Source organism: Festucalex cinctus, chromosome 18, assembly GCF_051991245.1.
Source record: "Festucalex cinctus isolate MCC-2025b chromosome 18, RoL_Fcin_1.0, whole genome shotgun sequence".
Lineage (NCBI taxonomy): Eukaryota > Metazoa > Chordata > Actinopteri > Syngnathiformes > Syngnathidae > Festucalex > Festucalex cinctus.
Window position 1 is genome coordinate 16878463 of NC_135428.1, and position 16043 is coordinate 16894505.

A 16043-nucleotide genomic window follows, 5' to 3' on the forward strand; every position below is an offset into this window, starting at 1 on the left:
CACACATCCTATTGGCCCAACTCGTAAATGGAGGCCGACTTGCTCTCATCTCGCCGCCTTTTTTTCCCTTTCAAATATTTATCCGGAGCGCTGGTGAGCTAAATCGGCCGTGACAGTGAGACTGTTATTTAAGGTCGCAGACAAGCTGCTGAGGCGGGAGAAGAAGACAGCGCGAGATGGGGGAAAAAAAGAAGAAGAAAAAAAAAAGCAACCATCCTTCTTCACCACCGGAATGGAATTCATTTCCATGTGTTCATATCCGTCCATTTTGGCCACACGTGTCAACAACGTATTAGCATCCCGCTGTGGCCTCCTCGCCGCGCTCCACCGCTACACAAAATGAATAAAATAAGTCACGACACGCCACACAAGCCATTTGGCTGCTGACCTGAATGAAGATGAATGAAGGATGCGGCGCTCGCTCTCGCAACCCCCCCCCCCCCCAAACAAAACACGGCTTTTTACTTACTGTAAGCTATTTTTAGCCCCGCCTGGCTTCTCGACAGAGGATGAGCACAGCTAAGGGACAGTGGCAAAAGGTTATTGATAACTGGCCGTACATGTCGTATACGATTGTATCCAATTAAGGGAGGATGATGAAAAACTGACAACAATATTATATTTCATACAAAAAATATGTATACATTTTTGTGCCATTTTTAGAAAAAAAAATTATGTCTAATATATGTATGTATATATATATATATATATATATATATATATATATATATATATATATATATATATATATATATATATATATATATATATATTTATATATTAAGGGTGTGAATTGCCTAGTATCTGGCAATTCGATCCGTATTACGATTCATAGGTCACGATTCGATTAGATACCAAGTAATCCCGATACAAATCTGTAGGTCGATTACGACGATTATTATTATTATTTTTTTTTAACTCAAATTAAAAAATTACTAATCAGTAAAGTTGTCCATGGACACTGTAAGATTTGTATGATAATGTGTTGAACTTAAACTTCAACACTGTATTTAACAAATAGGTTGCAAACTGTTTCATGTTTGAAAAGCATTCAAATAAAAATATTAAGGCTTAATGTTACATTAATATAACAATCTTCCATGCTTAAAGTGTGAAAACCCTAACCCGAATATTTCCATCAAAAACAGATGTTTAAATATTGATTCGGCCGCATATTGATTCGATAAAGAATTGCGTGCTGTAATATTGCAATATATTGCCAAATCAATTCTTTCTTAACACCCCTAATATATATATATATATATTAGGGGTGTTAAGAAAGAATTCCCCCCCCCCCACACACACACACAATTTGAACTGCACATATCCAAACACCGTTTATAGGAGAGATATGTTTGAAGGAAATGTAACATCTACCATACTATGTCTGTAATACAGTATGTATGCAAAATAAACAAACCAACAAGAAACTCATTGCATCATCCACTCTTGAATTGAGCCGTGCCATTTTGAATCGTAATCGCACTGAATCAAACTGAGTTGAGAATCAAACGGTTCCACTTTGAAATTGAATTGTACTTGTATCGGTATAACTCTCGATATGTATGAGATGTGCATTAGATATACACGTTAAAAAAATGTCAACAGAAGAGTGAAGCAGGAATTATCAACACACATTTCTATTTTTGCAAAGACTGATCCTATTTCTACAAAAACACGAGACGGAAAGGAGCGTCTTGAAATGGCGTTATTTAGGCGTTAATTAACAAAATGCCGGAAATAAAACGTGTGATCCCCATGACTAACCGCGCTAACCATCCCCGTTTTGTCAGGATAAATCCTCGGCGCGCCGTTAATCGTCAGACGTTTCACTTTGAAGTGTCAACACGCCACAAAAGGGAAATCCAAAATAAGATCGTGGAGCACGCAGGATGATGATGCAAGCCGCTCGAGTGAGACGGCGCCGCCTCCGCTTACCTGTGTGCGAGCGCAGGTGGCGCTTGAGCGCCGTGTGGCTGGGGAAGGTCCGGTTGCATTCGCTGCAGATGTAGCTGCGCACGCCGGCGTGGACCTCCATGTGCTGCTGCAACGCCGTCTGCATCTGGAAACGTTTGCCGCACAGCAGGCAGAAGATGGCCATGTCGGAGCCTGCGCGCACAAAACAAAACATTTCTTTGTTTGTTTTCACATTCATAACTCAAGTTTGCTTTATGTCCTTCTGAGAAATGCGACCCAACAGTAGCTCCTTAATCAGATATTACAAGATATCACATCATCATCACAATATCATGATATAAGATCATATTATCTCATTCACTGGCAGCCATTTTCACAGAAGCAACCCCCTTCGCTCCCGGCTGTTTTACTGGATCTTGATTGATTATGCAAAAGAATATTGTCTTCTATTGCTATAAAAACATGGAACCTACCAAAAGAAAGATTAGAGTCTCTTCTTTCATCAGGAAAAAAGTATTTATGTCTCTGTTTCCGTTTTGAAGCAATTAGCATTACAATATAGCTAAGTTTCATCATTATTCACATTCCTGGTGAAAACAACGACAAAAAAAGCTTGTTGCAACATGGCCCTGGTTGCTCTCTTATACTCTGCTGCCACCTGCTGGCCGTTGTAATAACTACCTACCTTAAACTTCCTTATGTTAAATGTTTTAACGTTTGTTGAATAATGTTTTAAGATTGTTATTGTATGTTCTTTTTAGTAAATTTTGTAACCCATTTTCATTTATTTTTCTTCCTCTGAATGTTAACTACTGTTTCTTGATGCTTATGTGTTGTCTTTCCTTGTGTAAAGCACATTGAGTTGCCTTGTGTATGAAATGTGCTATACAAATAACCTTGCCTTGCCTTACCATTTCTTTAACCGTTCTTTGCAGTGGACAGTCTGCACCAAAGACCTCCCTATGCTCTAGCATAAAAAAACAAAACAAAACAAACAAAAAAACGTAGAAATACGTCTTTGGGACAATTTAAACATTTAAAATAGAACATATTTGTACGTTTTTGGGAGCAAATGAGTTATCAAGAGACTGTGGCATGTCATGACACGTCACAGTATCAGCAATTGTCACAATATTTTGTAACAATGTAGTATCTACCATGATATCTAAATATAAATATCATGAAATCGTCAGATGTTAGTACAATGTAGAACAACAAAGTATGTGGTTTCCTGTTATCATTATACCTCTCTCATACACACAATCATAATTAATCTCATGATTTCGACAATTAACACGTGATTAATCACTAATTCATTGCTTGTGAATGATATATATATATTTTTAAATTTTGTCATACTCATGTTAATTAACATAAAAGTTGAAAAAAATGTGCCTGTAATACAAGTATGGGTGTAACAATTCATTATTACTATTTTAATAAAATTATTTGAAGTTAAAACGATATACAGTCAAAAGGAGTGCAAAACACTGAGTCGGATTTGTTTTGAGGTCACTTTTCCGCCACTAGGTTCCATTCGCATTTCATGTTAGACGTTGGTAACACAAACGGTACATCTTTCTTTTCAAAATGGAGCAAATTAATCGGAGAATGAAGAACGTGTCGGCTCCTGCCCATTTTGTTTGCTGTCAATTACAGCTTGTCTGCAATCTCAACAAATATATATAAAATGAATGCATCTGGACATCATTTGAATACATTTTTTTTTAAATGCCATTAATTTTTGCAAACTCCATATAATGACTTTCAATAGTTTTTAACTCATTTGCTCCCAAAAACGTAAAAATACGTTCTTTTTTAAATGTTTTTAGTGACCCAAAGACGTATTTCTACGTTGTTTTTTTTTTATGTTTTTTTTTTTTATGCTCGAGCATACAGAAGACTTTTATGCAGCCTCTCAACTGCAAAGAATGGTTGAAAACGGTAGTTATTACAGAAACGACCAGCAGGTGGCAGTAGAGCAAAGGAGATTCAACCAGGGCCATGTTGAAAAAAAGCTCAATTACTCACAATTCTAAATAGATTTGTGAAAATTGATTAAACTTAACTATATTCAAATGCTAACTGCTGCAAAACGGAAACAGACTTTTTTTTCCTGATGAAAGAATTGACTAATCTTTCATGTTTTTATAGCAATAGAAACAAAATATTCTGTGGGCCTTGCAAAATCAGTCAAAATCTAGTAAAACAGCCGTGAGCGAAGGGGGTTGCTTCAGTCAAAATGGCGGCCAGTCAATGAGTTAACCACCCGTGAAAATACAAAAACACAAAAATATATACATTTTGGACGAATTGATGGCATTTCGCTTCATTTCAAAGGGGAAAGGCGATTTGAGATGGTCTCCTTCCTGGCTGTGCGTTCTGATGCCTGAATCGAACATGCGAGTATATTTTAGCACCCTGACTGTGTACTGTAGCGTATTTCGGCAAGGAAAAAAAAAACAACCTTTGCAACGCAACAACATCAAGTGCGGGTGTTGGATAAAGATCTCCTATGCAATACTTCAATCCCGTCTTGACTGTTTCTGTCTCTCTCCAGCTGAGCTAAAGAGCGCACAAGCTGCAAGCAGACAAACGCGTCACATCACAAACACACAGTTGAACACTTTACACTTTTTCAATTACCAGGCCGGCTGAAAACTCTCGGGAAGGACTTGAGGAGTGTTTGGAAGCCGCTTTTCTATTGAATCAGTCAATAAGGCATCTTTGGGGCCCAAGTTGACACTAATTTAAAAATCTATGAGGAGCGCCTCACCGCTTCATGTTCATAACCAACGCGGCGGTGGGCAGGCGGAGGACTGACGTCGGCCCTCCTCGTTGGATCAATTACCGTCTCGCCAACGGAAGGCTGGGGCGGGACGGCGGGAGAATGCGGGAGTGCGTCTCTCTTTATTATGTGTACAGTCAATTGGAAGCCAGCGCTACCACAGGTAGGGGGAAAAAGGAAAAAAAAAGAAAAAAAGTTGAAAACTGCCTTTATAATGCCTACTGTATTGCCTTGACTTGCAAGCTTAATTTGGTCCGCGTCTGAGCTTGTTTCTCAAGTTACGCTTTCATTTCAACATTACCGTTAAATTAAATAATTAAAATTAAATAAATTACCAATTTTATTTGGAATCATCAACAATAACGATAAATACAAATAAAATGGTAAATAAAATTACAATCATAAAAATAAATAAATAAATGAAAAAAATACAACTAAAAACTACATAATAATAATAATAATAACAATAATTCTAACAATAATAATAACCAATAATGAAGCCTCTATTTTTTCTTAGCTTTTCAACATCTGTCCATCTATAACCCAGGCTAAACTTTAACTTTAAACTTCAAATTATACTTTTTGATGCCAATTTCTGAACAGTTAGCTTTCCCTGAAACAAGGCTCTAGTTGTTACCGATACCAAGTACCGATACCACTAGCTCTTTAGTCTGTATGTAAAAAATTTCCCACCAAAAAACATTGACAGATCATTTGAAAGAAAGACCTATTTATCCCCAATATAGCATTTTTCCTTAACTCATTTGCTCGCAAAAAAACGTATAAATATGTTCTATTTTAAATGTTTTAAGTGTCCCAAAGACATATTTATACGTTTTATTCTTTGTTTTTCTTATGCTAGCTAGAGCAAACAAAAGGCTTTGATGCAACCTCTCAACTGCAAAGAACGGTTGAATAAATGGTAGTAATTACACAAACGGCCTGCAGGTGGCAGCAGTCCAAAGGAGAGCAACCAGGGCCATGTTGGAAAAACAAAAAAGCTCACAGAAAATTAGATTTGTGAATAATGATGAAACTTTGCTATATTATAATGTTAATTTCTGCAAAATGGAAAAAGATATAAACATTCTTTTTTTTTCCTGATGAAAGAAGAGACTTTAATCATTATTTTGGTAGGTTCCACGTTTTATAGCAATAGAACACAGTATTCTGTGGACCTTGCAAAATCAGTCAAAATCCAGTCAAACAGCCAGGAGTGAAGGGGATTGCTTCAGTCAAAATGGCTGCCAGTCAAAGAGTTAATTTGGCATGAAATGAATGGCAGTTTTCTATTCTTCTAATTTGGAGTTCCTGATCGTAAAAGAGGGCTCACGAGTACTGATACCTTTAAATACGGCCAGGTATCGGCCTGGTACAGATATCTGATACACCCCGAATTAAATCAAAGTTAGCTAGCTTCATGCTAACACGAGCTACTCGGATATTAGCAATTAGCCCAAACGGCAAGCGTTGAAACGCACTCGTTCAGAAGAGCACTTCATAAACAAGACTTTTATTTCATCGCGTTTCCTTTTATTGGTGTAATCAAAGAAGGTTGAAGCGTGCGTTCACGATTGGATTATCCCCTGCCAGTTTACGATAGCATAAAGTCGCTCTTGCGCAACTGTGCGGCTTGAAAAAAAACATTTGAGCCAGACGCTCTTTTGTCCGAACGCTTCGTGGCACGTTTTTATGGAGGACCAAAAGTGGCAAAATTCTAAATAAATAAATGACTACATAAATAAATAAATAAATAAATAAACAAATAAATGACTTAGTGAAAATAAAAATGGATATAAAAAAATAAAATTCGAAAATTATATCTAAAAAAATAAATATAAATGGAAATAATAAAAAGAGCAAAAAAACACCCCCAAATAAATACATACATTTGTATTTAATGTTTGAATGATCTATTTTTTCATATACGTTTTTATTTTACTTTTAGTCATGTATTTATTTATTTTGTCATTTATTTTGAATTTTGGCATGTCGAAATGTCACCGAGCTGCTCACTCCGACCAATGACGGGCAGTTTGCAACGGTGGAGTTCAATCCAAGACACGCTTAGGACCACCCTCTCATTTGAATTTCCACTTGGCAGTATGGACCAACTCTGCCAAAATTAAAAATAAATACATGACAAAATAAATAAATAAACGACTAAAAGTGAAAGTAAAAACGGATATATATATATATATATATATATAAAATCACAAATTAAAAACAAATGTATTTATTTATGTATGTATGTATATTAGGGGTGGGAGAAAAAAATCGATATTGCAATATATTGTTGCGCTTTCTGTTGCAATAAATTATCGATACACTGACGATAGATATTGATATAATGTGTCCAGATGTGCGGTGTTGTGTTATAAATCTTTATGAATTTTAATTTGTCTCACTTTACAACGTTTACAGTTAAAAGGCAGTGAGGCACTCTGCAAAACTTTTTTTTGGCACTGAATAAATGCATAATTAGACATTTTCCTTTTTATGGGCATTTGTTGGCTTTTTCAGTCACATATCGTCATATATTGCAATTTTTTTTTTGTGATAATATATCAAAAATCGTAGATATCGTGTATCGTGATATTATCGATATCGTGAGCCAAATATCGAATCGTGGTTTACCTGTATCGTCCCACACCTACATTTTTTTGCACTTTTTAACTACCATTTGTATTTTTTATTTATTTATTTTTTTTTGGGGGGGGGGGGGCGATATAATTTTCGAATTGATATTATATTTATATTTTTTGCTTTCCATTTTTATTTTCACTTTTAGTAATTTATTTATTTATTTAGTCATTTATTTATTTTGAATTTTGGTCCTCCATACGTTTGGCTTGTAGAGTTGGCACAACTGAACTGCAGTGCACACCTTGATTAGAGAAAATTAAGTGCTCCAAACTATACTGTCGGCGACAGAGTGTGTGCGTGCCTCTGATGGATGAAGAGCACGGCGGAGAGATAAAAGAAGAAAAGGCGGGAGAAAAGTAGTTGACCCAGAAGGTCCATTACAGTGTAAAATTGAGTCAGCCTGAAGTGACACCTGAGAGGAAGCACCGGCGCTGCTGCATGTGTGTGCGTGCGCGTGTGTATGTGTTTTAGCCTCAGCCCTGTTTGGCTGTTCTGGAATAATTTAGCTCCCCCTAAGCAGGCTTCTCGCTCTGTCCCCGGCATCTATTTATAAAGGAGCCCGCGCCGGCTCCCCGCCTGCGCCGGCCGGCGCATCCTTAATGGCGGCGAGGCGAGTGGCAGGGCCGCCGTTATTTAAGCGGGCGACGGGCGCAAGGGGCGGTAATGGAGAGGAATACTCCCCAATGGGAGGTGACAGCGGCGCTGCTAACAGCTACAGGCTAGCCTATGCCGAGATGTCAAACGTGTGATATCGCTGTGTGATTTATAACCACACGATCCTTGAAAACATTTTTGATCATGATGGGATTTTTAACGAGCCGTCAATCAGAATCGCAATCTGATTTACTGGCCAAGTATGTTTAAATACGCAAAGAATTTGTCTTTCACAACTGATTTGAAAAACAAACAAAGGCTCAATCTGTGTTTTTTTTTTTAAATAGGGGAGCACAGTATGCACCTGGGAAAAAATGTCAAGGAAAGAACACTATTTATTTATTTTTTTATACAGAAGAAACATCTACCGACAAGTAACCGTTGGCACTAAAAAAACAAAAAGGCATCCAAGCTTGCACAGTGTCGCTTTCATCTTTTGCGTAACTGCTCACCCCTCCCCTCTTTACTTATGCATGTTTTTTTTTTTTTTTTGCTATTCGTGGTAGGACTTGGTCCCCATCCTAACATTTGATTTGTTGTTTCAGGGTACATACATACAACGTAGCAACATTACAATTGCCTATCGATGCAAAAAGGTAGTGGCAAAGCACTATTTTTGTCTAAATCAGACTTCTCAACTCACCCGTGACAACCAAGATGCCACAAGAAGGCTTTGGATGTAAGCACAAAAATAATTAACTCATTTGCTCCCAATAACTTATGAATGTTTTTTTTTAAATGTTGTAAGTCTCCCAAAGACGTATTTATACGTTTTTTTGTTTTTTGTTTTGTTTTATGCTAGAGCAAACAGAAGGCTTTGTTGCAGCCTCTCAACTGCAAAGAATGGTTGAAGAAATGGTAGTTATTACATAAACGGCCAGTAGGTGGCAGCAGAGCAAAGGAGATCAACTGGGGACATGTTGGGGAAAAATAAGCCCAATTACTCAATTTACTCACAATTCTAAATAGATTTGTGCATAATGATGAAACTTAGCTATATTCTAATGCCAATTGCTGCAAAACGGAAACAGATGGAAATATACTTTTTTTTCCTGATGAAAGAAGAGACTTTAATCTTTCTTTTGGTAGATTCCATCCATGTTTTTATAGCAATAGAACACTATATTCTGTGGCCTTGCAAAATTAGTCTAAATCCAGTAAAACAGCCGGGAGCGAACGGGATTGCTTCTGGGAAAATTGCTGCGAGCGAATGAGTTAATAAGTGAAAAAATACCAAACTGTAAGTTTGCAGGCATTCTCCCGACAATAAACTTGAAACTAAGACCAAAGAATGGCCAACTGTTGGACGTCAAATGACGTCCAAAAAGCTGCTTGGAATTTGGACCACTTACTTGCGGTAGTCTATATTTTTTTGCGGCAACGTTTGGGCCGCAATGCAGCGAGCGAGTTGAAGGTGCGAGCTGGCAGACTTAATGAGGCGGCAAGCTACAGGACGTGAGCGCAAGGTGTTCAATCACAGGCCATTAGCACAGACCTTCACCTCCATCACTGCTCGCGCATGTCAATGGTGATCGATACCACCATAACGCGCCGTATACCATCTCATATGTCATCATACACAAGCAGCAGCAAGTGCGTACATTTGGTCATTTCCAAATCTTAGACTACTTTTTCACATTATTTGTAGCAACATTTATTGAGTCACACTGTTGGTGCTTTTTCTGAAGATGCCACAAGATGGCGTCAAATCCTTCTGTAAATAGTTATGTCGTACAAGAAAAGTATATTTCTATCTGTATCCGCTTTGCAGTAATTAGCATTAGAATATAGGTAAGTTTCATCATTCTTCACAAATCTATTTAGAATTGTGAGGTTTTTTTTTTTCTACATAGCCCTGGTTAACCTCTTTGGATCTGCTGACACCTGCTGGCCGTTTGTGTAATAACTACCATTTCTTCAACCGTTCTTTGCAGTTGCAAGGCTGCATCAAAGCCTTCTGTATGCTCTAGTATTAAAAAACCAACAACAACAAAAAACGTACAAATACGTCTTTGGGACACTTAAAACATTAAAAATAGAATATATTTATACGTTTTGCTTTGTAGTTTGTGGTACAAGTTATGGGCTATTTATTTTTTGTGTGTGTCAAATACTTGTGTTTTTATATGTAGAAGGTTTCAACTCTTATAAATGGCACACGATTACTGTAAACTGTGCTCAAATGCAAAATGATTTATGCTAGCTCTGAATATTATATTTATCGTTAATGTCGTATTTAGTGTCTCTGCGAGGAGAGTACGCAGCGTGCTAATAATGATAGCATCGGCAGCTAACAGGACAAAGGTAGGTGTTATTTGTGTATTTCTTTGGCGCCATCTTCTGGCACTAAGTGCTATTTAACTATGTTGATGAAAAGGGGAGGAGCTTCACGGTAAGCTATCGCTTTGTCAAATAGAAAATAAGTGTTTGTTGCCGTTTTGTGATTTTGTTGTGGACTTTCGCTATCCTATTGGGCTGAATGTGCTACTTTCCTATTTAGACCAGACACAAGTAAACGTGAAAAGATGAGTTTTGCAACAACTTGCTGGTGGTAGATTCCACAGGAAATAGTTGAATTAGCGGTTGAGCATTTATGTGTGACAAATTGTCTCATAGGAAAGTAGTAATTTGTATTTTTACACGTTCATCTTCGGTGCATTTTTATCACGGCATTTATTTTAAGTATGACTTTGTAAGAGTTCAAAGAACGATATTAAAGTGATTTGAGCTCTATCTAAACGAATAATATAGGCAATTATGAATATCTCAGTGTGGCGTCCATTTCTCAAGGGTCCACTGAGTGCATCAACATATCCCAACGAGCTCTCAGCATGACTCCATGCAGTTTCAAGATAACCGCAATAAACGTTTACCAGATAAACGCTGTCCAAAAAAAAATGCATTTGCAAAGGCAGCAATTAATTGCATGCTAATCACGAGCAGTATAAGACATGATTACTTTGAAATAAGCTGGAACGTGGACAGCGTGCAGCATAAATTAGCGAAACCAATCTAATTGGACATTTTATTGCTCAAGTAAATGTGATCTGTGTTTAACAGCTACTTAAAGAAAAAGCCGTAATCCCCGCTAAGTAGCATTGTAAACAACAATAAACACACAGTCGCCTCGCCTGCATGTTTTATACGCAGCATCCAAACAATCGCTCATGCGAGTCCTTGGAGGAGCAGCCGTTCGCACCCTCGCAAAGTCCACGCTCGCTTGTTTTGCTTGCGTCTATGCCTGGCGGTTTTCGTCAGGTGGCGAGTTGTGAGATGGGGGAGGGGGCGGGGCTTTAGGAGTGAGTGCTGATGCCGGAAGACGAACGACGGCTGGCGAGATTAATGTCGCCAGATGCCAGGCGAGATGCCATATTCATTACCCGAAGATAATGTCATGGCGGCCATATGGCGGCTCCACCGGCCATTGGCTTGACAGCGAGTCCTTTTTTTATTTGCATCATCATCACGCCATCTGACTGGAGCGACTTGATGAAAATGACAGTCAGCGGGCACACCGCGACCACATTAGGCATGCCAAAAACCCGCTAAAATGTTGGAGTGGATCGGAATACAGTAAACCTTCGGATGGTGGAAGGGACCAAAAGCTGCTGCAAAATAGCCGCATGATTTCTTTTTTGTCTTGAGATGCACTTTGCACCAGTGGATGACCGATTAACTCATTTGCTCCCAAAAACGTAAAAATACGTCATTTTTCTGCCACTAGCTGGCATTCGCGTTTCATGCTAGACGTTGGTAACACAAACAGTTAATCTTTCTTTTTTTTTCAATTTAGGAGCAAATTAATCATAGAATGAAGAACTTGTGGACTCTTGCCCATTTTGTTCATTGTCAATTACAACTTGTCTGCAATCTCAACAAATATATATAAAATGAATGCATCTGGACATCATTTGAACACATTTTTTTTAAATGCCATTCATTTTTGCAAAATCCATATAATGACTTTCAATGGTTTTTAACTCATTTTCTCCCAAAAACGTATAAATACGTTCTATTTTAAATGTTTTAAGTGTCCCAAAGACGTATTTATAAGTTTTTGTTGTTGTTTTTTTTATGCTGGAGCATACCGAAGACTTTGATGCAGCCTCTCAACTGCAAAGAACAGAAAAGGCAGTTATTACACAGCAAGTGGCAGCAGAGGAAAGGAGATCAACCAGGGCCACGTTGGAAAAAAAAAAAAAAAAGCTCAGTTACAATTCTAAACAGATTTGTGAATAATGATGAAACTTAGCTATATTCTAATGCTAACTGCTGCAAAACTGAAACAGATGGAAATATACTTTTTTTTCCTGATGAAAGAAGAAACTTTAATCTTTCTTTTGGTAGGTTCCATTCATGTTTTTATAGCAATATAACACAATATTCTGTGGGCCTTGCAAAATTAGTCAAAATCCAGTAAAAGAGCAGGAGCGTATCGTGACCTTCATATCATGATTAGGGGTGTAACGATATCCAAACATCATGATACGATATTACCACGATATGTAGGTACCGATATGATAATTATCAAGATATTGTGGGGAGGTTGGCGATACAATAAGAGGTCACAATATTAAAAAAAAAAAAAAATAGAAAAAAAAAAAAAAAGATCTCATACTAAAAAAAGCACAATATTGTGCTTTTGTACATAACAGCAATGCATATAAACCACCTACAATCTCTAATAACAATATTGAGGCACTTACTTGCTAATGCAAGAACACATTGATCGCTTTACAAGCAAATTAGGTTCCCCTTCATCTGACAATTAGCATAGATTTTAAACATAGAAGGCCAAAACATCCCTAATGAAAATTAAATTGCAGTAATAAACTAGCCACTGGAGGGTGCCAGAACTGCACAAATGGAAATCAACCTGACTTTTTTTTAACAGATGTGTTCCTTTTAAATATTGTGAACATGACGACGACGATATTGTGGCAGTTTTAATATCGCAATATCGCGCTTATCATTACATCCCTAATCATGATAATATCGCATTGTCATGTTTGGATATTGTTACATCCCTAATCGTTGTTCCTCAACCGTTCCCCCTTTGAAGTATTTGATTTGCTACAGCAGCCCGAGAAAAATCATTTCTTCCTTGACAATCTCAACATGTTTTTCCGGTTCGACGAAAAGTAACAGTTGCAAAATGTGGACTGGCAGTTTTGCTATCAGCACTTGTTCAATGTAAAATGACGAAATCCACGCAGCAGTTCAAACCCTTCCGAGCTTTTCTGATGTTAAACGCATTCCCGCCTCCCCTCGTTGTACTGCAGTGGATATAAATTCACAAGCGTGTCTGTGTGTTTTGCCGCCGCCGCCGCCGCGCAGACTGTAAAGATCATAAAGGATGCATGCTGGGAATTAACGTCAGCGTGAGGAACGGCGGCAGAGGCCTTTTAACATGATTCACGGGCGACTCGGCCGCCCCTCGTCTTCTCCGCGCCGACGACTAGCGGGATCGTTTACAAAAGACGGACCGCGCATCCCGTCTCACCCTGCCTCTGCCAACGCCGCCCTAACGCGCCCCCCTCCATCTCTCCCTCCCTCCCCACCTTCCCATCCCCACAAATCCGATTTAATCAGACAACTTGTGCAGTGTGGCTGGGAGTAAGAAAAAGGATAATTAGTAAACAGAGGAGCTCCTCGCCAGGCTTCATTGGCATTCGCGCCAGGTTACTGTGTCGCATTTAAAATGCGCTCTGATGAAGTCTACAGAATCAAAACCATTTGTTACTCCTATTGAGGAGGCTTCGGGCTACTGGCAATTAAATTGGAATTAGCGGCGGTGGAATGAGATGGGGCAGATTCATAGCGAGTGGGGGGGAAGAGAGCGGCCTCCCTGTCTGGACTTAGCTCACAGATTGGACGCCAATTTGCCGCCGCGCACGTTTTGTTTATTGCCACTTATCTTTTATTAATCAAAAAAGCCGCCCGCCGCAGTCTAATGAGATACAAGAGTTGCATCAAAAAAAAAAAATCAAAAAAAAATCTACCTTTTCAAACACAATCATGCTCATATTTTGCTTTGACTGATCCAGTGCTGATGTATTTGAAGATTGAGCGGTAACATATTATGGAAAATGTACTTCTTAATTTCTTGTATACAAATCGTGAGGCCTTTAGAGTGAAATGTAAGCAACCAAGAACTCGCTTCACTCCACTATAAGCGGCACTTTGGCAAATAGTGAGCGGTTCTTCAATTACAATTATGTCAATTATGTTAAAACCACCACATTAGCTTCTCATTACGTTAGCTTTATGCTGTGGGGCAACAATATAATAAAATATCACATATTCTTGATCCTCTGCAAAGAATGCCTAATAGTGCCGTACCGATGAACTGGGAAGACTGTCGTATGCTGCTCCCTGGTGGCCAACAAAGAGTAGCACAACTACCATTCATTTGATGCAGTGTGACCAACATATTTTTTCCTCATTCACTCATTGACTGCCAGGCGTTATAAAAACAAAACAAAAAAATCCACAGTGCCAGCCGCTTTTGAACATTTTAACTCATCTTTCAAGGCAAAAAGAATATTGTTTGCCTTTACTACATATACAATGTGGCTACTCAATGAAAGATCGCATTCCATTCATTGGAATTTTACTAATCATCATGAAACGTCTTTGGCAGTCAAAGAGTTAAAATATAGATCTTTTTTTTGAAATTCCATTCATTTCAATGGGTAAAGATGATATGAGTTACAAGTATGATCACGGAACAAATTAAACTCGTTTCTCAAGGCACCACTTTAAACATTAGAAAATGTTTTCACGTGATGTTGTTGGGCGAGCACCCCCACACTCAGTTTCTCCGCCCATGACTTGGATGCTAAGCCTGGAGAAGATCCAGGGCCACTTTCACGCATATTTAAAACAACCGCATTAGCTTCTCATTCCGCTAGCTAAATGCTGAAGCTAAAGCGCATTTACTTGTGGGGTTACAACCCTTCAGTAACAGCTTGAACACAAACAACAGCAACAATATAATAAAATATTCACAATCACATATTCTTGATCCTCTGCAAAGAAAGACTAATATTAGTGCTGGACCGATGAACTGGGAAGACTGTCGTATACTGCTCCCTGGTGGCCAACAAAGAGTGGCACACAACTGCCATTTACTTGACACAGTGTGACAGAAATATTTTTATTTTCAATGTTTGCATCTCCATTCATTTTCAATGGGAAAAGGTGATTTGCGATCCGAGTGATTTGAGTTACAAGCATGATCACGGAACAAATTAAACCCGTTTCTCCAGGCGCCACATTAAAAGCTTATTTCAAAAAATGTTTTCACGTGATGTAACTGTTGGGAAAATTTACATCATAAGCGCCCCCAAACTGAGTTTCTCCGCCCATGACTTGGAAGCTAAGCCCAGAGAAGATCCAGAGCCACTTTCAAGTGACTGTTGGACACTTTTTGGGTGGTCACAAAAATTAAGCTGGAAAAACCCCAGGCAAGTACACAGACAAAAAAATAAATAAAATGCAAACACCAAAGTGAAAATCCGAAGCTTAGATTCAAACCCAGAACCTCAGAACTGCAATTGCAGACATGCCAACCACTCGCCACGATGCTGCCTTCAAAATGGGTTATTCGGATGAAAGAAAGAGCTGAGTAATAAAGTGTGCGTGTGTGTTTTAGTGGCAAGACAAACAAGAAAGATGCACTCAGATGCTTTCAAGGTTAAGCGCAAGAGCTCAAGTCCATTACTGGAAAGAGAGCAATGAGGAAAAAAAAAAAAAAGAAAAGAAAAAAAAACGATAACGAAGGCAGTCGGAGAATTCCTGGAAGTCGCATCGTACGGCGGCCGAACATCTGCCCAGATTAGCTTTTTCATTCAAAACGGCAAATCAGTCAGGACATGTCAAACCTTTGATTTTTTAAACAGAAAAACATGTCATAGATACATGACATTCAAGACAATTGCTTTTTAAATGTGTTTTGAAAAAAACAAACAAACAAACAAACAAATATCTCCACAACAGTGTACTTTATAAGGGTTGCAACTATTGAGTATTTTGG

General features: G+C 38.3%; 1 protein-coding gene across 1 annotated transcript in view; it reads right to left on the reverse strand.

Annotated features, from left to right (window-relative positions):
- zbtb16a (zinc finger and BTB domain containing 16a) overlaps positions 1-16043 on the reverse strand; it is a 153309-nt gene that overhangs the window by 12129 nt on the left and 125137 nt on the right. The window contains exon 5 of the mRNA XM_077504978.1: positions 1939-2109. Coding sequence (XP_077361104.1) covers positions 1939-2109 — 171 coding nt within the window. The remainder of the gene's footprint in view (positions 1-1938; positions 2110-16043) is intronic.